The 22,735-nt window shown below is 40.7% G+C and overlaps 1 protein-coding gene across 1 annotated transcript; it reads right to left on the bottom strand.

Moving 5' to 3' along the window:
* Positions 1–1,242: 1,242 nt before the first annotated feature.
* On the bottom strand, positions 1,243–22,732 carry LOC141048871 (calcium-activated chloride channel regulator 1-like). The gene is made up of 14 exons (XM_073544959.1): positions 22,640–22,732; positions 21,367–21,501; positions 21,060–21,210; positions 20,468–20,576; positions 18,287–18,464; positions 13,650–13,874; positions 11,922–12,149; positions 9,789–9,966; positions 8,225–8,331; positions 6,923–7,144; positions 5,652–5,922; positions 3,371–3,535; positions 2,868–3,095; positions 1,243–2,048 (listed from the first exon to the last, which is right to left on the bottom strand). The coding sequence occupies exons 1-14, from the start codon at positions 22,730–22,732 to the stop codon at positions 1,627–1,629; spliced, it is 2,712 nt and encodes a 903-aa protein (XP_073401060.1). The 3' UTR covers positions 1,243–1,626.
* Positions 22,733–22,735: the final 3 nt, after the last annotated feature.

Here is a 22,735-nt window from a genome sequence, read left to right as displayed (position 1 = left end):
TGATTGGCACTAACCGCTGTATTCCGATAATGACCCACAAGACCGGACATGTTGGAGATGCTCCAATCCAGTCGTCTTCTCATTACAATTTGGCCCTTGCCAAAGTCACTGTGATACTTCTACTTTCTAATTTTTCCTGCTGTCACCAGATTAATGACTTGCTTTCTGCCTAACATATCCCACCTCTTATACAAGTATACAGATCACTGTAATATCTCTCCATAATACTAACATACTTCAGATTGGAGTCCACCTGGTGGCCATTTGTGGTAGAGCAGTATTCAGGCTAAAAGTGCCAGTAAGAAGAAAAACAACCAAAACTGGTAGAAATGATTAAATTAAATGGAAAAAAAGCATATATTACATAGATTTTATTAATATAATTACAGTATAACGTATCATAGATGGAAGGGATCATCATGAGAAAAGTATTTATTGATTTTCCATGTAATTACTCATATTCCAATCAATCATTTGTTTTCATTGTGGTTGATCATTAAAAAAAGGCTGCTCTGCTCAGCCACAAGGGGGCGCCAGCTGCTTATATATTTCTGTATATTGTTCCTTCTGGCTTAAGTGAATTTTAATGTAAGTAGGTAGCTCCCTCTAGTGGTGGCTTGGGGGCAGCAAAAAATAAAATTCCCTAAAATCTTTCTGTTTCCAAAGTCAGTAGAAACAGTTTGTATGAAATATCTCTTATTTCTACCGTACTCCCGGTTATGTACTGTTTAGGTCCTTTTAGTACTTATTTGTAACAAATCAAAGTAGTTAAAATTTTCCCCCAAAATTTGAATGAATCTGAAATATTTCAATTTGCATAAATCCTGCAACAATAGCCTGCTTCCATTTCATGTCTTGTTTTGAGTGTTGGGAAAGGGGTTTAAATAATACATTAGAGTCACCCGTCCTTGCACCCGGCTCTGCTGCAGCTCACAGGACCGCTGCGTCCGTCATCAATTCTTCTGGCACTGATGCCAGTGATTGGCCACACAAGGTCACTTGGAGGGTGGCCCACGTCATTAATGTCTGTTGTCCCCTCTGTAACCGAGTAGAGACAATAGCCGGCCAATATTCTGGAAGAACTCAAAACCGGGGCGGAGCACCATGTACGCTGCAGCAGAGGTGGCGTAAGGACATTTGACTACAATGTGCATTATTATTTCTTAACCTCTTCACTCTCCTTTTTTTGGGGGGGTCTGGAGAAACTTTGGAGCATAATAAAGTCCATTCCATTATAACCAGTCACTTTAAATTTAGATCGATTTTATTCTGGCCATATCGAATCTTCCAGTCGAATCGCGCGCATCTGCCTGACTTTTTTTTTTGGGGGGGGGGGAGGAGAAGATTAACTCACCTCAACTTGCAACATTTTACTCCACCGGTCACTTTTGAATGATAGTGAGAAACTGCGCTCAGTCCGACACATTTATTATTATCTACGGCAGAAGTTGGTGCAAATATGCTCATCTTAGGTGTAGATTTAAATTTTTTTTCATCAGAGTTGGTCACAATATCAGTGATTTTTTTTTTTTTTTGCTTTGTTAGACTAGGGGAGGAACATGGGGCGCCTGTCAATTTAGAGCAGACACCTCTGTAACAGATCTCTGTAACATGTTCTGTTCAGGGCTAGTTCTTGCCTGGCACCGGCTGGTCCTCTGCAGTGGGGCATATAGGTTTGGGCTTAGATGGGCACTTTCCAGGTTGTCTCGGGGCAGATGTGGCCCCCGGCTTACAGACCTGAATACGATTTGGCGTACAGGTTGTCCTTTTTTGTGTAGGGCACTGCGTGGCGCCTGGCGCCGTAGGTAACCGGATGGCGGCCTGTGCTATATTGGATGGTGCTGATTTCTGCATGTTTTTATCCACAGCAATTAGAGCAAAATAAAAGATGGCGGCGTCTTCTGTATCAAGTTTGGGAATAAACGTGAATGTTTCCCGTGCTCCGGCCGAGCTCGGTTTCAGATCGGTGATGTCCACAACGGCAGAACTCTCAAACTTATCCCTGAGTTGTGTAATATTGCCGCTCACTCTCAAGTCGTAACTCAGAGCTGGGGAAAAAAAAACAGAAAAGAAAGAAAAATGTATTTTTTACTGCCATTAAATAGAATACATCAGACCTTTAATATCATCCTAAAGGGGACAATTTTTATTTTTTTATTTTTTTGCACTTTATTATTTTTTTTTTCCCAGAGATCTAACTTTGTAATCACTCCAAAGACAAGGTCATACAAGGGAATGTTTTTTTTTAAAGTTTTGAATAGTGCCATTCGCTTTACCATATATTGTACTGATGAACGGGGAAAAAAAATCCATGTAGGTTAAAATGGGGTAAAAAAAACACCTTTATTTTTGGGCCTTTTTTTTTTTTTTGGAGGGTTCAGTAAAAATGACCCAGCAAAAAATCATTTGTCAGGTCAGTACGATTAAGGGGATGGCAAACTTCTTCTTCGGGTACCTGAACCTGCCGTTGTACTAAATATTGCAGGACTTCAGCATTATTGTATGGAGTAAAATTAACTAAAGTGACAGACCCCATTTTTGTGAATGTCTGAAAAAGACGAATAATGCAGGACGAAGGCTCAACAGTGTCCAAAGCGACAGTCGGCTTCAGTCAAGTGAATGTCTGTGTTGGTGTCCTATTTTTTTTTAAGAATTCTAGTAGAAACCCCAAAATATCGTAATGCTCATCAGAGAGCACTGTACTAATGTGAACTATTTTCCGGCAGAATCGTGCTCCCGTTTAAAAATCAATTTTGGAAACACGGCATCATTTTCATTGCGATTGTTTTATTCTAAGAAAGCTAGGAAGAAAACTTTCTAAATATATATTTTTTAATTTTTCCCCAGTGTGGTATATACTCTCGCACCGGTTCCTTGGTCCAGATCGTCTCCAGGTGCTGTCCAGGATAAGACTATGCTGTCAGCTTTACTCTTCGCCTCTAAATCTGTAATTTTCCCGGGTGGATAAACATCTGGTTTTGAGTTGATGACATCAGACACCATGAACGATCCACCGGCAGCCGCTCTCGTGAGTGGTCCCAGCGCAGGAAGAACATGGTCCTCTGGAGGCATCGATGGGTTCATCACGACCTTACCTGTAATGATAGAGAACAGATCGTCCTGCGTCTACTCATGTACAGCTGAGATTTCACGCATGGCTGAGCCCAATCTTCACACGGCCGCCTCAAGGTATATATATATAGAGGCCCCTGGGCAAAAGTGAGACCCCCACTGCGATAATATGGAGAGCTCTGTTCGCTTCTTATATATATATATATATATATATATATATATATATATACATATATAACAGTAAACCTAACATACATATAGATATGGGTTTATGAGTAAAGTGCCGGCCTATTCTTACCATTTTCAACTAAACCGGGTAAAGCAAAAATGCGATTCTTAGGATAGGTGAGTCCGCACTCACTCTCAGGACAAGCGACACGCACTTTCAGACCGTACCGTCCGCTGACATTGAAACTGAAGAAATATTTTGAGTAGACGCCGTCATCTTTTACAGTATTAGCGCCTGTGAATAGAAATGTTCTTCATGTAAAGAGATTATCGCCAGTGATTATTCTGGTTAATATCTCATTTAAAATCTGTCTTTTATAGAGGACAAAACTCTATTTTCTGTTACCGAGGCTTAATCCCCTACTTCGCTTGAAGCAGCCATATAGATACAGAAAATTATAGAATTCTGACTTCCTTCAGTCACCACTAGGGGGAGTGTACTAAAAAGCATTTATACAGCTCCTATTGGACTGAGAGCTGGTAAAATTCAATTATTTGGAGACAATCTGTTCTCATATTATGATGTCCTTTTTATATGGGTTTTATGAGGCTAAAATATCAAAGTATAGACCATCAATATTTGATAGTGGGGGAGGGGGTGCATCTCCTATTAGTACTCTCGATTGGCTTACGGACTGGGGCACAGCATCCTCTTCATTGTTTACCAGGTAGAGCTGCATGCTTGGTGGTTAAAGGCTGTGGCTGGGATGTCTATCATTCTGAGTTTTGGAAAACCTCTTTCTTTCGGTGCACTTTATTTAAAAAACTGTGCTTTACTCATCCTCCCCAGGTCCACAGTGTATGGTACTGTCTGCAGCACTGACGTCAGGTCAACAGCGCTGCAACCAATCAGCTCTGCCTGAGTAGATGGCATTAGCCTATCAGAGATGCTGATTTCTCCAGTAGGCTTTTTGGTTTCCAGTACCATCTCTATGCTGATGAAACGCAATTATACGCTTCTTCTCCTGACATCACGCCAGCCTTTTTAGAAAACACCAGAGATTGTCTAAACGCTGTGTCTAACATCATGTCCTCACTATATCTGAAACTGAACCTGTCAAAGACTGAACTTCTTGTGTTTCCTCTCTCTACTAATGTACCTATACCCGACATTGCCATTTCTGTGTGTGGTTCCACTATTACTCCCCAGCAACATGCCCGCTGTCTTGGGGTCATACTTGACTCTGAGCTTTCATTTGCCCACCCACATCCAATCACTGGCTCGCTCTTGTCATCTGCACCTCAAAAACGTTTCTAGAATTCGACCTTTTCTTACTTTTGACTCTGCAAATACTCTTACTGTTTCTCTTATACATTCTCGTCTGGACTATTGTAGCTCTCTTCTAATCGGTCTCCCTCTTACCAAACTCTTCCCTCTCCAATCTGTCTTGAATGCTGCAGCCAGAATCATATTCCTCTCCAATCGTTACACCGATGCCTCTACCTTGTGCCAGTCATTACACTGGCTACCCATCCACTCCAGAATTCAGTATAAACTTATTACCCTCACCCACAAAGCCCTCCATGGCTCAGCACCACCTTACATCTCCTCCCTCGTCTCAGTCTACCACCCTACCCGTGCCCTCCATTCTGCTGATGACCTGAGGTTAGCATCCTCAATAATCAGAACCTCCCACTCCCGTCTCCAAGACTTTACACGTGCTGCGCCAATTCTTTGGAATGCACTTCCCAGGTCAATACGATTAGTCCCCAATCCCCACAATTTTAAGCGTGCCCTGAAAACGCATTTATTTATCGCCTCAACACATTAACCTAATCTATCCCTGTGTGGCACAGCCAAAAATTTTACCATAACCAGGTTCCCCGCATCATGTTTCCACATGCTTTATGCATCCATTAGCCCTCTGCGTCTGTACTGTTACACACTTATCATTATGGCTGGTTCGAACAATGAAGGCAACTGTTACCACCCACCTTTCGTGTCTCCCCTTTTTTCCTCATAGACTGTAAGCTTGCGAGCAGGGCCCTCATTCCTCTTGGTATCTGTTATGATCTATGTGATTATTGTTATGCTGTAATGTCTATTGTCTGTACAAATCCCATCTGAAATGTAAAGTGCTGCGGAATATGTCGGCGCTATAGAAATAAAATTATTATTATTTTTAGGCATCAGCAAATCGCAGACACCAGGAGCAGCAGTAGAGGCTCAGATATGGACCCAGGGATGGTGAGTAAAGCCTGTTTTATGCATTTATTTAAAAAAAAAAAACAAACTTCAACTGTGGGATTGGGTTTTTTTTTTTAATTGAAACCCCCTTTTTAATAAAAATAAAAAATGTGGCTTTTGTTTGCAACAAATTTAAATAATGCATTGTAGAAAGTTCCACTACCTGCTCCGTTGTCCAGGAGTTCGAGAACCGTATTGTTCCCCTTTTCTGGGGTGATAATTGCTGTGACTTTCGCCCCTTTCACCGGCAGTAGGCCCTGGCTTACAGAAGCGTAGACAATCATGGGGTTGGGGTACTTGTTGGTGTCTTTGTTCATATGGACATTCACTGTGATCGGCGGTATGTTCACATCAGGGGATTTGGATGTCACTATTATACCCAAGACCTGAGCTTCCGTAAATTTGTTGCAGAGCGTGAAAATCCAGGTTCCTGTCTAGAAAAAAAAAAGATATGAGGATAACAAAGGTCTCTATAAAGTCATTGCTAAAGAAAAATAAAATTGGAATTTCCCATTACGAGGGATAGAGCTTTCTCCTATACTTTCTGCATCACTTTCTTTCAGGTTTCGGGATCTCTGCTTGCTGTCACATAATATTAATATGGTTATTCCCATCATTAAATATTATGGCATATGGCTAGGAAATTAAAAAAAAACACATTTGTCCACCTCCTTGGCAAATTTCTCTGGTGCTGCCGCATTGTTTGGAGCTCACCCCCAAAAAGCTGCACTCCTAGAAGCTTTTAGCCATGGCGGTGTGGATGGGGTGCAAAAACATTGTGATAGACGTTCGTAGCCAGATGTCCGTGGTTTTTATTTTGTACTGTGTTGTGACTTAGAAATTAATCGGAATGGTTTTCCAAGAGATTTGGAAGCAGTTTTTGAGAAGGATTTTGTAGAGTTTCTGCTAAAAAAATCCTACTCTTTTCAAAAAAGAACTTCCACCTTTCCAACAGGTCAATATTTTTGTCTATGGGGGGGCAGTACACTACTATTTAGTGTATAGTGATGAGACGAAACCTAGTTTGTCTGAATGAGTTTGGAAAAGTGATAACCAATTTCGAACAAAAAAGCCTGTCGAAAAGTTTGCGTAAAATTACTTAGTAGGTGGCGACAATGAGCACCGTACAAAGCTCCTCTCAGGTGGATGACAACATGATGTCTATGCTGTAGCCCGAGAAATCCGTATTTATAAGCCAAAATCAGAGGAAAAATATAATGGAAATATGTCGCCACTTCTGTATTTTTCACCCATTCCTGATTTTGGTTTCCAAATACTAATGTAAAATACTGACCAAATGCTGAACGTGTGAACGTGGTATAAAAGTGACAGGGTTAAAAAAATAAACAATGATTGGAGAATCCCATCTTTTGCACTACACTTTACGGCACTGCATATTTACGCATAGTTGTAAGTTTCCCTTTAAACCATTACCGTGGCCACTCCTGAAACCTTCATTCGGCTCAAGTTGGAAGCACTTGTCCTTGTAAAGTTTTCAGTAGAGTAGATTTTTCCATCCGGGTCTTCCAGTTTGATAGATAGCTCAGAAAACTGCCAGGTAACTGTGAAGAAAGTTTCTGCCCCCGCTGCCCTGTCGATATGCACAGTATAACTGATGCACATTTCTGAGTTCAAATTGATGGTGGCGCTCTCTATCTGTCAGATGTAATGGAAATTATTAAATATAATGAGTGGTAAATGTCATGTAAAATTTTTTCGACATTACGTAAAATACATCCTATAAATGTCACAAGTGTGTCGCATCCTCATGGGAGATCTGGGGTTAAAAGATCATTATGTATTGTGAATCGCAGATCTTCCATTTAGCCTTTGTGTTTGTGTTTCATATTAAATAGATTATGTTTCCCTTGGTGCTGAAAAGGTTAACAATTTGTTCTATGCTGGTTACAAACTTGCAGCTCCATCTCACAGTTGTTCCTGATCTGGTCATTTCCTCTCCCTATAAAATCTGGTCAGACCTTCTCTCCCTTGCCAGTGAAAGCTTTGCTTCCTAGCTCCTTGGAGACGCTGTGCTGAATTAGAGATTGCTGTTGCTACTGGAGATTGTTGCACGCTGTTTTTGTGTGTATGCTTTCCTCATTGTCTTATTCACTTTTGGTTGGTACATTCCTATCCTTTCCTATATACCTCTCTATCTTTTGATGAGTTTTTGTATGTTTGTTGCTTTCTGTTTCCTAAGCTGTCCCAGGCCTACTGGGGGTGGGTACAGCTTAGGGAATAACAGGAGTACAGTAAAGCTGGTGGCCCAAACTTCCTCACCTTTAGAGGTACCTTTGGGAGCAGGGGAAGTTAGGACCTCAGTCCTAGGGACGGTTCAGAACCCCTTTTCACTAATCACGTACAGTCACAGCGTGACAATAAATGGATTTTCTACATTGGAGCAACTCTACTTCTTGGAAGGGTCTCTAAACAATAAGTAAATCACAAGTGACCTTCAATGATCAGCTGAATTTACAGGAAAATCTCATAGCCAGTGATCAATTCCCCTGCAGCGCCACCACAGGAGAAATGAAGTAATTCACAATGTCAATTCAAATTGATGGGTTATCTGTGTAATGCAGGACAGGACAGGTCCTCCAGATCAAGAGATACTCTTTGTATCCGCTCTGCACAAGAGCCCAAAAAATGAGGAGTCGGAATAGAGAACGTCCTCTTTTACCTCTCTACGTGCCCTAAAAGGGTGAATAAAAATAGTCTGAAGTGTCATATGACTACCTGGTTGACTGTGGAAGAATGGCCTCCGTTTTCATTTGCAATTCCGATAAAAGCGTCAATCAAATCGTTGGATCTCACTTCATCTGTCACAAAGTATTTCAGACCTCCTGTAAAAAAAAAATAAATCCTTCTTTACATTTCTGCTATCAGACTGGTCTTGTGTTCTGAAGCGTGCGCCGTGCCTTTGTGGTGAAGTTCTTGTGGTTTGATATTACATGTGTCGCCATATGGGGGTTTTGTACCGCCACTGTATTACAGAGACAATCTTCTTAGTTATGGAAAAGTCCTATAATACGGCATCCAATAGAACTTTGGACTCTTATTGTGAGACCCATTCTGCTTGTCTTCACATGAAATTTAAGGGATATTTGGTACAGTATGGCCCCATAGAATGTCTCAGGTTCTGCTTTACGGCATTACGACCTGTACCAAGCCTTAATATGCATGGCATATAACTAAACATTATTATTATTATTATTATTTATTTGTATTTTTTAAAGCCTAAATAGGCCTCAAAATGGATATAGCTAATGCAAATGTGCCTCAAAGTTGACATTTCTTAGTAGTTTTTTGCATTCCTGGGTGGATAATCTTTCATGAACCGCTATTCTTACCGTTCCCATTGTCAGTAGATGTGTCCTTAGACAATCTAACACGAACCGGACAGTATCACAATGTGTTGGACCATGCACCAATGACCAGGGAAATGATAGAGCCAATTTATGAAGTTATTCTTATATTTCCAGGCGTAAGAACAGAGGAAAAGCATAATGCAGAATTCTAAAAAGAAATCCTCCTGTATTGTTGTTTTATGGGTAATGGAAGTAATTAAAGAGGTATTCCCATCTCTCCAAGAACCTATCCCAATATGTGGTAGGTGTAATAATAATAATATTAGCAAATACCTCCAATTAGAAATTTAGTATAGTTCTTCTGCTTTGCTATATCTCTTTCCTCATGTGCAGGCATTGCAGGACCTTAAGTATCCCTGGTTACGACCACTGATATAGTGACAGGTAGCTAGTTGCTAGTGGTCGTAACCATGGATACCTAAGGTCCTGCAGTGCCTGCACATAAGGAAAGAGACATAGCGAATCAGAAGAACTATACTACATTTCTAATTGGAGGTATTTGCTAATATTATTATTATTACACGTACTACATATTGGGATAGGATCTTGGAGATGGGCATACCCCTTTAACAAAATAAAGGTGTCCGGAATGACCGGAAAGCAAACTCCAGTCCTCTTATTATACATCAGTATAACCTGATCGTGTTAGGGTGCCATGAACTTTGGGGGTCTTTAGCCTCTGCCAGGGTTCCGGGATTATTTTGACTTCTATTGCAGTGGTCTGCTATCTGCTTTTCTCCAGTGACATTTTGTAGCATGCTCTGACACCCTGTGGTTGCTAGGACATGCTGGGATTTGTTGTACGTGGTAATCCGCTCCCTTATAGTTGTGACACTGTTAATATCAGAACTGGATATTCTATGGTTGTTCCTTCCCTATCTCTAACCTTTCACAATTCACATATGGATGATAATTCTCCGTCTACTCCTCACCCGTCATATCGGCAATCTGCTCCAGTTCTATAGACGCCTCTTTGCTCAGGGCTATAATATGGATGATGACTCCGCTGTCTTCAATCTCAGGAAAGCAATGAATTGAACTTTGAAGATTATCTCCATCTGCTACAAGTATGATTTCAGTACCATGTAATGATCCGCTCTTCTGGTTAACCTGTGGGACGATATATTGAATTATTTACCCATGTAGAAGAATATATATTTGGAAGCCAAACATATTATAAGGGCTCATGCACCGGCTCTGAGTTGTATAAAATCATAATATGGCATATAAGATCATTTCATAAAGTGTTTCTTTTCTGATGGATTCATGTAATGTTGTACCTGACACATTATATGGTGCTACCGCGGGCAAAGGGACTATGGATAGATTTTGCCATTTACAGTTGTGGCCAAAAGTATTGACACCCCTGCAATTCTGTCAGATAATACTCAGTTTCTTCCTGAAAATGTTTGCAAACACAAATTTTTTGGTATTATTATCTTCATTTAATTTGTCTTAAATGAAAAAACACAAAAAGAATTGTCCTAAAGCCAAATTGGATATAATTCCACACCAAACATAAAAAAGAGGGTGGACAAAAGTATTGGCACTGTTCTGTTCGAAAAATCATGTGATGCTTCTCTAATTTGTGTAATTAACAGCACCTGTAACTTACCTGTGGCACCTAACAGGTGTTGGCAATAACTAAATCACACTTGCAGCCAGTTGACAGGGATTAAAGTTGACTCAACCTCTGTCCTGTGTCCTTGTGTGTACCACATTGAGCATGAAAAGAATGGAGATGGACTTGTAGCCTTGAGATTGCTCATGCTTCCTCACAATTTGGTTTCTCAAGTCCTCAGACAGTTCTTTGGTCTTCTTTCTTTTCTCCATGCTCAATGTGGTACACACAAGGACACAGGACAGAGGTTGAGTCAACTTTAATCCATGTCAACTGGCTGCAAGTGTGATTTAGTTATTGCCAACACCTGTTAGGTGCCACAGGTAAGTTACAGGTGCTGTTAATTACACAAATTAGAGAAGCATCACATGATTTTTCGAACAGTTCCAATACTTTTGTCCACCCTCTTTTTTATGTTTGGTGTGGAATTATATCCAATTTGGCTTTAGGACAATTCTTTTTGTGTTTTTTCATTTAAGACAAATTAAATGAAGATAATAATACCAAAGAATTTGTGTTTGCAATCATTTTCAGGAAGAAACTGAGTATTATCTGACAGAATTGCAGGGGTGTCAATACTTTTGGCCACAACTGTATGTGGTGCCTATAATACTGTATGGAGGACAACGTGGTGCCTATAATACTGTATGAAGGACTATGTGGTGCCTATAATACTATATGGAGGACTATGTGGTGCCTATAATACTATATGGAGGACTATGTGGTGCCCATAAAACTGTATGGAGGACAATGTGGTGCCCATAATACTGTATGGAGGACTATGTGATGCCTGTAATACTGTATGTAGGACTATGGGGTGCTCATAATACTGTGTGGAGCACTTTGTGGTGCAGATAATACTATATGGAGGACTATGTGGTGCTCATAATATTATATAGAGCATTATGTGGTGCCCATGGTGCTGTATGGAAAACTATACTGTTTGGTCTAAAATGAAATGTCTGCAGTCACTCTGACTGCAGACTTTTGAATCCCCTCAGCTCACGAGGATTCGCAGGTTTCTGAGCTATTGTATAATTTACAATAGAGAACACTCATGTAATGTAAGAAGTAAGTGAAATCTGTGACATTGTACCATACCTATATTTCTCTGCCGTATCTGTGCATCATGAATCGTGGAATGTGTGAAGGGGCCCAATGAGACAAATTCACCCGGGACCCACAAAAATCTGGAGACAGCCCTGATCACAGACATCTGAAACAGTCCTTACTCTGCCTGATAATGTACCTCACCTGTTGCCAGTAGGTTGTGTCTTACATTCACTGTTCGGATATTTGTGTATTAGAATAGGAATATTAGGGGAATTGTAACAGTTAGTTTTCATTCTATTCACACATTTCTGGGAGGAATAACAGAGGATGTGCACAATGCAGAGTTCTAAGAAAATATATTCCAGAATTGTTATTTTATAAGGCAACTCACCTGAAATGCTTTTAAAATACCCACACAGAAGTCAGATCCGTAGTTGCTCTCTGATGGTGGCAGGAGAGATTTCAGAAACTCTCGGTTGCTGTCCTGAGTGATTTGTAGCAGCTCAGAGCCGATGTATGGATATAGCGAGAACTCAACAATACCAACGTAAGTCCCTGCTGCAATGGCCTCGGTGAGGAACATGTCTGCCGCCTGATTTACTCTCTGCCTACGTTGGTTCTGCAATAATTGAAAGGTTCAATTTCAGTCTTTTAAACACATGGATGAAAGGTGGCAGTCAGGATCAGTACAGGATGAGTAATGTATATACACAGTGAATGCACCAGCAGAATAGTGAGTGCAGCTCTGGGGTATAATACAGGATGTAACGCAAGATCAGTAATGTAATGTATGTACACAGTGAATGCACCAGCAGAATAATGAGTGCAGCTCTGGAGTATAATACAGAATGTAACTCAGGATCAGTACAGGATCAGTAATGTAATGTATGTACACAGTGACTGCACCAACAGAATAGTGAGTGCAGCTCTGGAGTATAATACAGAATGTAACTCAGGATCAGTACAGGATCAGTAATGTAATGTATGTACACAGTGACTGCAACAGCAGAATAGTGAGTGCAGCTCTGGGGTATAATACAGGATGTAACTCAGGATCAGTAATGTAATGTGTGTACACAGTGACTGCACAAGCAGAATAGTGAGTGCAGCTCTGGGGTATAATACAGGATGTAACGCAAGATCAGTACAGGATCAGTAATGTAATGTATGTACACAGTGACTGCACCAGCAGAATAGTGAGTGCAGCTCTGGAGTATAATACAGGATGTAACTCAGGATCAGTACAGGATCAGTAGTGTAATGTACAGTATGTACACAGTGACTGCACCAGCAGAATAGTGAGTGCAGCTCTGGAGTATAATACAGGATGTAACTCAAGATCATTACAGGATCAGTAATGTAATATATGTGCACAGTGACTGCCCCAGCATGATATTGAGTGCAGCTCTGGGTATAATACAGGATGTAAGTCAAGATCAGTACAGGATCAGTAATGTAATATATGTACACAGTGACTGCACCAGCAGAATAGTGAGTGCAGCTCTGGAATATAATACAGGATGTAACTCAGGATAAGTACAGGATAAATAATGTAATATCTTTAGGAGGTTTCCCTTTATTCAGATTAATTTTATATGTAAATGTAAAACCATGTTCACAGTAAGGGTATGTGCACACATTGCGGATTTGTGTGTGGATCCGCAGCGGATTCGGCCCTGTGGATCCGCTGCAGATTCTCATGCGGTGTACAGTACCATGTTAGGCTATGAAAATGAAAAACTGCTGTGCACATGCTGTGGAAAATTCAGCTCGGAAACGCAGCGGTTTATTTTCCGCAGCATGTCAATTCTTTGCACGGATTCTGCAGTGTTGTTACACCCATTCCATTATAGGAATCTGCAGGTGTAAAAACGCAGGCCAAATCCGCACAAAATCCGCAGTAATTCCGCAGGTCATTTTACCTGCGGATTCTGCAGATTCTGCGCAGAAAAATCCGCACACGAATCTGCAACGTGTGCACATACCCTTAGACTTTGAAGGGGCTTTCCTAGACCTTTAATTGCCGGACCTCTATCAGTCATACATTAATCACTTATCCTGCTTGTGGCTGTGGTACAATTAATTTGTATTTCAGAATAGAAGAGTTGGCAGGGATTACCGTGCTCATGCTTCCTGAGACATCTATCAGCAAAGTGATCACTCGCTCCCTGTATCGCAGGATTTGAAAAGTTGGCTCAGGAATGATGAAGTTCTTCTTTGGTTCAGATGAATCAATATCACTGGAATTCTTAATGATGTCCCATGTACTGTGACAATCACACATCCGATTCTGCATGGTGGGAGCTTCCAGATTATGATTGGTCTCATCACAGAATCCATATACCTGTATATGGGAACACATGAAGTGTATGAAAAAAAAATAGTAATAAAACCTGATGTGACGACACGGCATTTTATCTTTACTAACCAGATGTCTATTTTCAGTAAGCCAGTAAGAATAGACTGTTATCTATATGTTGACTTTTGAATTTAACCGTTTCTTTCTGGTTGGTCAAGAAAACAGATTTTGCATGTGTAAGCCTGTAATATTGACTTGTAAGTTGACATTTGATGTAACATATTGTGCTTCTATCCTTGATGACTAGATATGCTAATTATGCAATGTCTAGGCCAGATAGTTTGTTGACTTTTTAGAGAAGGAAAAACTATGCAAATAGAGCTTCATTCTTCCCCTTTTATTTGTGAATACTGGATGAAGGACACTTGTTAATTATGAAAAGAGGTTATATGCTTCTAGAGAGAGTCTGTGACAGTCAGAGATTCAGTCAAGACATCCAAACATCCAGGGGATGCTACAGGACTGCAGTCAAAACATCATGGCTCCATCACGAGGGACACAGATTTATCATTCTAGAGGATGCTGGTTTTGGCTAGCGGATCAAGTCTCCACACATGACTTTAGGGGGCATAGGTATACAGAGTGCATGTATCGGGGGGTGCAGAGGTAACAGTAGCACCTTGGCCTTAGATCCTGTAGGACACACCCAGTGGCCCCTTTACCTCATAGGAAGGCACCAGTATTATTAATTGCACATTGCTGGTGGGGTCCTAATACAGAATTTGTATAAGGGTTAGAAGGCACATATACTATACAGGAGTTAGGCGTCGGATTTCTGCCTTTACTCCGCAGGGATCCAGACCCTCACATTCTGCAGTCTCCTGCTGTTTATCTACTGCAGAGGAGATTGCAGAGGAGATTGCCTTGCAGCAAATCTCTCCTGAGGCTAAGTCCTTCTGTCCTCCTACTGAGCATGCTCATGGGACGATCTCCCATTGGAGATCGGGAGTCATGTGCTCAGGTCCCGCTCCAGATCTCATTGGTCCATCTCGGAGATCTGGAAGCTTGCGGAAGGTCCCGGCTGCTATAAAAGGCGCGCAGGGCTGTTCCGCCATGCGTTAGTATAGACTTACTTGCTGCTGTGTGTACGAGGACGGATGTATGATTCTGGTGAATGACTCATTATAAAACCCCTTCCCTCTGATATTACATATGTGGTTAGGGACTGAGTTTAGAATCAGCGCCAGCGCTCCTCTGCGGCAACATCCACAGCTGCTAGCGTTCCACATTGCGCTTGCGTCATAGCTTTGTCATTTGGCAGCAGTGTCCACGCCGCGCTGCAGTAGCAGCCCTCCTTAGCATCCGCAGCTGCGACGCCGCGCACACGGTAGGTCTAGACAGACGTAGTGCCGCCGTCTTGGGCTACTCCTGTGACCTGATACCGTGTGTGTATTTATACTGAGTACTGTGACATCAACAGGCTCAGTCTTTGTATTTGTGTTTATTTGGCATCTCTGTGAATTAACTGAGATTGCTCTTCGCACCTGGGTGAAGTTTAACCCTGTGCGCGTTTCCGCCATATTGCTCCTGCCACCACTTAGCAGCGGTTATATCACCTACTGCACGGTGGACCCCGAGCGACGAACGCACTTTATTATTATTTTTATTTAGTGCGTTCCGCCGTTCCTAACTGGTGAAGTGAGACAATGTAGTAGTAACTGTGATAAAGTTAATAGGGTAGTATGGAGGGTAATGGTAAATTAGGGTAGAACTATGGACAGGTATGGCATTTTGTTGCTTTATTATTTTCTGTTTTTTCACAGGAGAACGAGGGCTTCATGGAATTAGCTGAAGTTGTAAGTATGGTTTAATTAAGAACAATAAAGGCGTCTGTGTGTTTATTTCAAACAAGATGGTGGCCCGATTCTAACGCATTGGGTATTCTAGAATATGTACAGGACTGTGCCTGTGTAATGAGCGACGCAGCAGTGATGCCTTCAATGGCTGTAATGTGCCTGTACAATAAGCGATGCGGCCGTGTTGCCACAACGACTAAGCGACTGTCGCTGATTGGTCGTGGCCTAACTGCCGCGACCAATCAGCAACGCGGGATTTAGGTGACAGACAGACAGACATGATAAGACGATTATATATAAATAGATTTCAAATAAAGGATTTTTTTAATAGGTGTCTGTTTTATTTATTATTTGACTATTTGGGGTTAGCAATGGGGGTGTCTAATTGACGCATCTTCATTACAAACCTAGGGGCTTGATGTCACAAAGGTGACATCAACACCCCAACCATTACCATATGCCACCCGCTACAGGGCAGTGGGAAGAGCAAGACTATATGCCAGAATTGGTGCATTTTCTGGGACGGCTGAGCGTTGGTGTTTGTAGCCGGGGCGCACTATCCATGGCCCCTTCCTAGGCTATTAATATCAGCTGTCTGCATAGATATTGCTGGCTATAAATTATAGGGAGACCTCACGCCAATTTTTCCTTAAAATAATCATTTATTAATTAAATACATGTCAATAATTTTGCACACACACTATACTCATTGAATTTGTCACTGACATGTATGTATTATATATTCAATAGATATATATTATATATATTATGTATATATATAATGTATACTGTATGTATATACAGTATATACATTATATATACAGTATATTATATATATGTATATATATTATATGTATATATATATATATATATATATTACTAGCTGAAGAGCCCGGCGCTGCCCGGGCATAGTAACTAACTGTGGTTAGTTATAGCAAATTATAATTATCCTCCATCCCACAGTCCCGTGCCCATATACCCATCATACATATCCACGATCCCATAGGACCGTGCCCATATACCCATCATACATATCCTCCATCCCATAGTCGAGTGCCCATATACCCATCACACATCCTCCATCCCATAGTCCCATGCCCATATACCCATCACACATCCTTCATCCCATAGTCCCATGCCCATACACCCATCATACATATCCGCCATCCCATAGTCCCATGCCCATATACCCATCACACATCCTTCATCCCATAGTCCCATGCCCATACACCCATCATACATATCCGCCATCCCATAGTCCCATGCCCATATACCCATCACACATCCTTCATCCCATAGTCCCATGCCCATACACCCATCATACATATCCTCCATCCCATAGTCCCATGCCCATACACCCATCATACATATCCGCCATCCCATAGTCCCATGCCCATATACCCATCACACATCCTCCATCCCATAGTCCCATGCCCATATACCCATCATACATATCCTCCATCCCATAGTCCCATGCCCATATACCCATCACACATCCTCCATCCCATAGTCCCATGCCCATATACCCATCACACATCCTTCATCCCATAGTCCCATGCCCATACACCCATCATACATATCCGCCATCCCATAGTCCCGTGCCCATATACCCATCATACATATTCGCCATCCCATAGTCGAGTGCCCATATACCCATCACACATCCTTCATCTCATAGTCCCGTGCCCATATACCCATCATACATATCCGCCATCCCATAGTCCTGTGCCCATATACCCATCATACATATCCGCCATCCCATAGTCCAGTGCCCATATACCCATCATACATATCCGCCATCCCATAGTCCAGTGCCCATGTACCCATGCCAAATTTTGTGGCTGTAGCTGCGACGGTGCAGATGCCTATTCCGGACACACACACACACACACACACACACACACACACACACACACACACACACACACACACACACACACACACATACACACATACATACATACACACTTTGAGCTTTATATATTAGATATGCATATATATATATTATATATATAATGTATATCTTTTATATATATACATATATATATTTAATATATATGTGAGTGTTTTGAAGAATATTTTGTTATAAAACGATGTGTACAGTTTTGTATTACAATGCGATTACATGAGCTTTTACATAGAGAGAACTGCTGCATTGCATACGGATGCCACACGGATACTAGATGCGAGGAAATCGCATCATCGCATTGCAAACGGATTGCATACGGATCACTGTTCGGGGAACATTTGTGCGATTCTCGGCCGTCAAATTCAGATCAATTTTTTATACGTTAAGTGTGACTCCAGCTAAGACTGTTTGTTGCTCATGGCAACCAATCAGAACTCCGCTTCCATTTTCTAAACTACTCTGGAAAAATGAAAGCTAAGCTCTGATTGGTTGCCATAGGCAACAAAGAAGGCCTTACTGATAGATGAAGCCTTATTTATTTTATAAAAATAATAGTTTTGATTTTGTGCCATAAAATTAAGTGTATACATTTGAAAAAGTCTATTTAGTAACAGGGAATGGTTCGACTCTTGTACAGTCATACATATTCATTTCAGAAAGGTCATCTACTGTAACAATACAAATGTACTCACGGGCTGAAGGCCAGGAGAATACATAATGGATTCAGAGGAGAAAAGAGTTTGGGCAGGGTAGAAAGTACAACCGCGTGTAAACAAGCCGGTGCCATGGTCAACACTGCACGGCCTTGTTACACAGGAATGCTCCGAGCTTTGTGGCCTTCTGTACGTGCCATTGATATTAACTGAACACCTAGAAATGACACGAAAATGTACGTCACGTGATATAATAAAGTGATTTCATCAGTATGTTCTTCAGAAAAAAATTATTATACTGTTACATGGATTTTCTGGTTTAAAAAGATCCTTTTCAAATACAGTATTAGGGATATATGTAAAAGAAGATTTTAATGTTTTAGGGTTTATATCCATTAGTAAGATGGAGGACCCGACACTTCTCAGCATTACACAAGAATATTTAGAATTGAGAGTCCTCAGTGGTTGATACCTTTTAATGGCCAACTGAAAAGATGGTAACAAAGTGAAAGCTTTCGAGACTACACAGCTTGCAATTTGTTACCATCTTTTCAGTTAGCCATTAAAGGGAATCTGTCACCCCTTTTTTGAGATATCATATAATGATATCATTCAATTGTGTGTCACATAAGGATTCTCTTAGTACTTTTGCTTCCCCCTGACCCCACACCTTTCATGCATAAATACCATTTTTATATCGGTTCAGATGTATGTAAACTGCCGCGGTCCGGTCCGCTGGGCGGGGCTTATTCACCTGCTCCCCCCTCCCTGTCTTGCTCTACACAAGAAGAAATGCGTAGAGCAAGACAGGGGGTGGGGAGCAGGCGAATAAGCCCCGCCCATTGGACCGGACCGCGGCAGTTTACATACATCTGAACCGATATAAAAAAAGGTATTTATGCATGAAAGGTGCGGGGTCAGGGGGAAGCAAAAGTACTAAGAGAATCCTTATGTGATACACAATTGAATGATATCATTATATGAGATCTGAAAAAAGGGGTGACAGATTCCCTTTAAAAGGTATCAACCACTGAGGACTCTCAATTCTAAATATTCTTCTATCTACTGGCTAACACGGTACAAAGATATATATCTTTCCTATATCAGCATTACACAGACATTACATGGATTTCAGTGAGAACTGTGTAATGCTCCATATCCCCTGTGATGGCACTGCAGGGAAATTGAACACTTGATTTAATCACAAGCGATGGTCCTCTCGCCCCTGTATTGCCCCAACTTTGCCCATTTTGTCTGAGCTGGGAGAAGCTGATGTGAGAACGTCAAAAGTTGCAAAATTTAGGAGCATCACCGAGTTTTTGCAACTTTTCAAAGTTTTTACAGCAGACTTTTGGCATGAAAGCTTTGCTACATCGGGCCCTTTGTGTTTAGCTTATGGTTCCTTTCAGTCCCAAAACGGGGCTTCAAGAGACATGATGGTTGGTTAAAGGGATTCCTCATCTTTGGAGATTTTTTTTTTACTTAAATGCAAGCATTTTTGGCTACAAATCTTGATCTTATTAAAAATTTTCTACCATTTGCTTTCTATAGCCTTTGTGATGTACTATCTATTGCTGGCTGCAAAAGGATCGATCAGAGAGTTCATTCTGACTGTCAAAAGGGACAGTTTGTAACTCTTTTATCTGTCTTTTTCTGATCTGCTCAGAGCTGATTTATAACCACATACCACATCAGAGTTAAATGGTTAAAGGAAAATCTGTCAGGAGGTTTTTGCTATTTATTCTGAGAGCAGCATGATGTAGGGGTAGAGACCCTGATTCTAGCGATATACTGGGGTGCTGAGTGCAGTTTTGATAGAAACTTTGTTTTCTCATTTGTAGATGTATCAGTGCTCAGAATGCTGAGCTCTGTATAACCCCGCCCACACAACTGATTGGAAGCTTCCTCTGTATACTATACATTGTCAGTAAGCTGCCAATCAGTGGTGGGGAGGCGGGGTCACACAGATTACACAGCTGGACTAACTTGCATTTGAAACCTAGTCCTCTAGTGATAATCTCCTGATGATAAAAACACTGGTTGTATTGAACCTACAGCACACAACCTAATAAATGACATTTCTCTGGATTTCCTTTACATGTGAAGGGAAACAAATGTGCAGAGAAATTATTGTTAGCCCCAAATACATGCATTTAAGTAAAAATGGGTAGACAACTCGTTTACATCTAGAGCCATCCTAGTAAATATGTAGTTTAATACCTTGTTGCCTCTATTTGATGTTTTCCAGAAATATAGAATGGTCGATCGATGTTGTGTTCCTCAAACACTCCCCAACGAAGATGAGCCCACTCATGAACGAACACCTTTCCTAAAAATTTAAATTTTGAGGTTCTTTCATCAGTCTTTAATATTTTTATATTAAAATGTATTTTTCAGTATAGCTGGAAGAAATCACGACTGGCCAGACATTACCTCTCCAGAGAAAATCTGTATGATTAGAAAGTAGCACTTATTTTATAATTTGATAAAACTAACGTTTACCTTTTATTTAACTTTTTTTAATAGCATGATGTAAATGAACGTCCATGTGAAATTATTAATTATTAATTACTGCAATTTCAAAAATTTTCTCTAGATGTCAGCATAACTGCCTCCTTTTCAGACTAGTAAAAGAAAATCATCTCACTTTACAGCCTGCTGTGAAAAGTAATGTAATCTTTCAGAGACTGCCTACCAGTTCTTCCTGCAAAATTTTACATCTTCCCTGTTTTATATGCAGCCTGTCCAAATTAAAAGAACTTAGCAGGGAACATTCTGGAAAACAAAAACTTACCGTAAGTCACTTTCTTACCATAAGGTCCATAAAATGCGGTCAAATCTTCCTGTATCAAAAAGTTTGGTGTCAAATGAATATATTGTCCCTTCTCCCCACATCCACCATATTGTTTTGTGTAAGGGGCATCTCCAGTACGTAAGAATGAATTTGCAATGACAACATCTGCCTGGATTTGTAAAACGTTAAAAAAGAAAATGACTAAAGTTGTTGGGAAAATATTCATGTTTAAACGTTTCTTATAAATTTCTCCCCCAAAAAGTCATATTGTTTGGTGCATTAACAAAGATTATAAACTTTTCTGTGAACAGAATGACATTCTTACCTTCTCATACCGTTCTCTTGTACGGTTCTTATAACTCTGTGCCCAAGTTTTAGGAATTAAGATCTTTGCACTTTTTATATAAAGCCTTTGTCTTGTAGCATTAAACAGTTCACGTGTTGCCTCTTTCACCATTTTCTTGGAAAAAAAATAAGGAATTTGCATAAAAATTTGTTCTAATAGCTGAAATGCAATAAGTTATAGCAAAACTGCAAAAGAGAAGGGGGCTTCATCAGAAAAAATAACCTTGAAAGAAGTACAGGGACTGGACTGCAGAAGACGTGGGGTAAAGCTGTTTTCTCTGATGAAGACCCCCTTCAGTCTATTTGGGACATTTGGATGAATGATTGTCCGGAGAAGAAAAAATGAGCACTACCATGATTCTTGTGTCCTGCCAACAGTAAAGAACCCTTAAACCATTTATATCATGTGTGGGGGCTTTTCATCAATTTAGGGTGCTCACAAAATTTTTTTTGCCTAAGAATACAGCCATGAATAAATAATGGGATCTAATAACTTGTCCCAATGATCCATGAGCAGTGTGGTGATGAACAGTGCATTTCTAGCATGATGGAGACCATGACACAAGGGAAAAATGATAACTAACTGACACGGTGAACAAAACATTAACATTTTGGGTCCATTGCCAGGAAACTTCCCAGATCTCAATCCCATTGAGAACCTGTGGTCAATCCTCAGAGCAGAAGGACAAGCAAAAACACAAAAAATGTGAAAAACTCCAAGCACTGATTAGGTAAAAACGGGTAGACTGATCCTCAGTCAGGATTTTGCCCAGAAGCAGATATCCAGTTGCCAAGATGAAGGATAGAAGTCTTGGAAATAATGAGTCTATACCTAAAGTTGATGCATTTGACAATGAAAGTTTAAAAACTTATAAGGTCATAAATTTGTGTCGGTCTCAAAATGATTGGCTACGACTGTATAATATGGCAAACTCAAACAAGAACTGACATACCATTGATGCAACCTGTGTCCCCACAAAGTGTCTCAAGAGGTAAAGGGGCCACTACCACCTCCAAAGCAGATGGAATTTTGCATTCTAAGGAGTTTTTGGACTGTATAGGGCCCGTATACTGTTCTTGCCCAGGGGCCCTCTATCTGCCCCTAAACTCAAAGCCACCTAATTTAGACCAGAGTAGAATAGATTTGCTCTCATCTTTGATAGGACCACCACTTTGGAAGACCAAGCTTGGGTGGCCTTCTTAAGAAGTTGTCAACAACTTTCCATTATGCTCTAACTGTATAATGACCTTACCTGAATGTTTTCTATGAGCACAACATCTTCGGGTACCTCCGGGTGTATGGCGATTACGATATCATCATATGCCCCAGCGTTACACTTCACCATAGA

Source organism: Dendrobates tinctorius, unplaced genomic scaffold (assembly GCF_039654945.1).
Source record: "Dendrobates tinctorius isolate UK_male_01 unplaced genomic scaffold, ASM3965494v1 ptg000138l, whole genome shotgun sequence".
Taxonomy (NCBI): Eukaryota; Metazoa; Chordata; class Amphibia; order Anura; family Dendrobatidae; genus Dendrobates; species Dendrobates tinctorius.
This window is presented reverse-complemented; position numbering and strand designations above follow the sequence as displayed.

Excerpts from the sequence above, each read along its gene's own strand:
- LOC141048871 (XM_073544959.1), bottom strand. The coding sequence starts at position 22,732 with ATGGTGAAGTGTAACGCTGGGGCATATGATGATATCGTAATCGCCATA. Across the intron at positions 13,875-18,286 it reads ATTCTCCTGGCCTTCAGCCC|GTATATGGATTCTGTGATGA; the intron begins GTGAGTACATTT and ends TCCCATATACAG. Across the intron at positions 12,150-13,649 it reads TCTCAGGAAGCATGAGCACG|AACCAACGTAGGCAGAGAGT; the intron begins GTAATCCCTGCC and ends CAATTATTGCAG.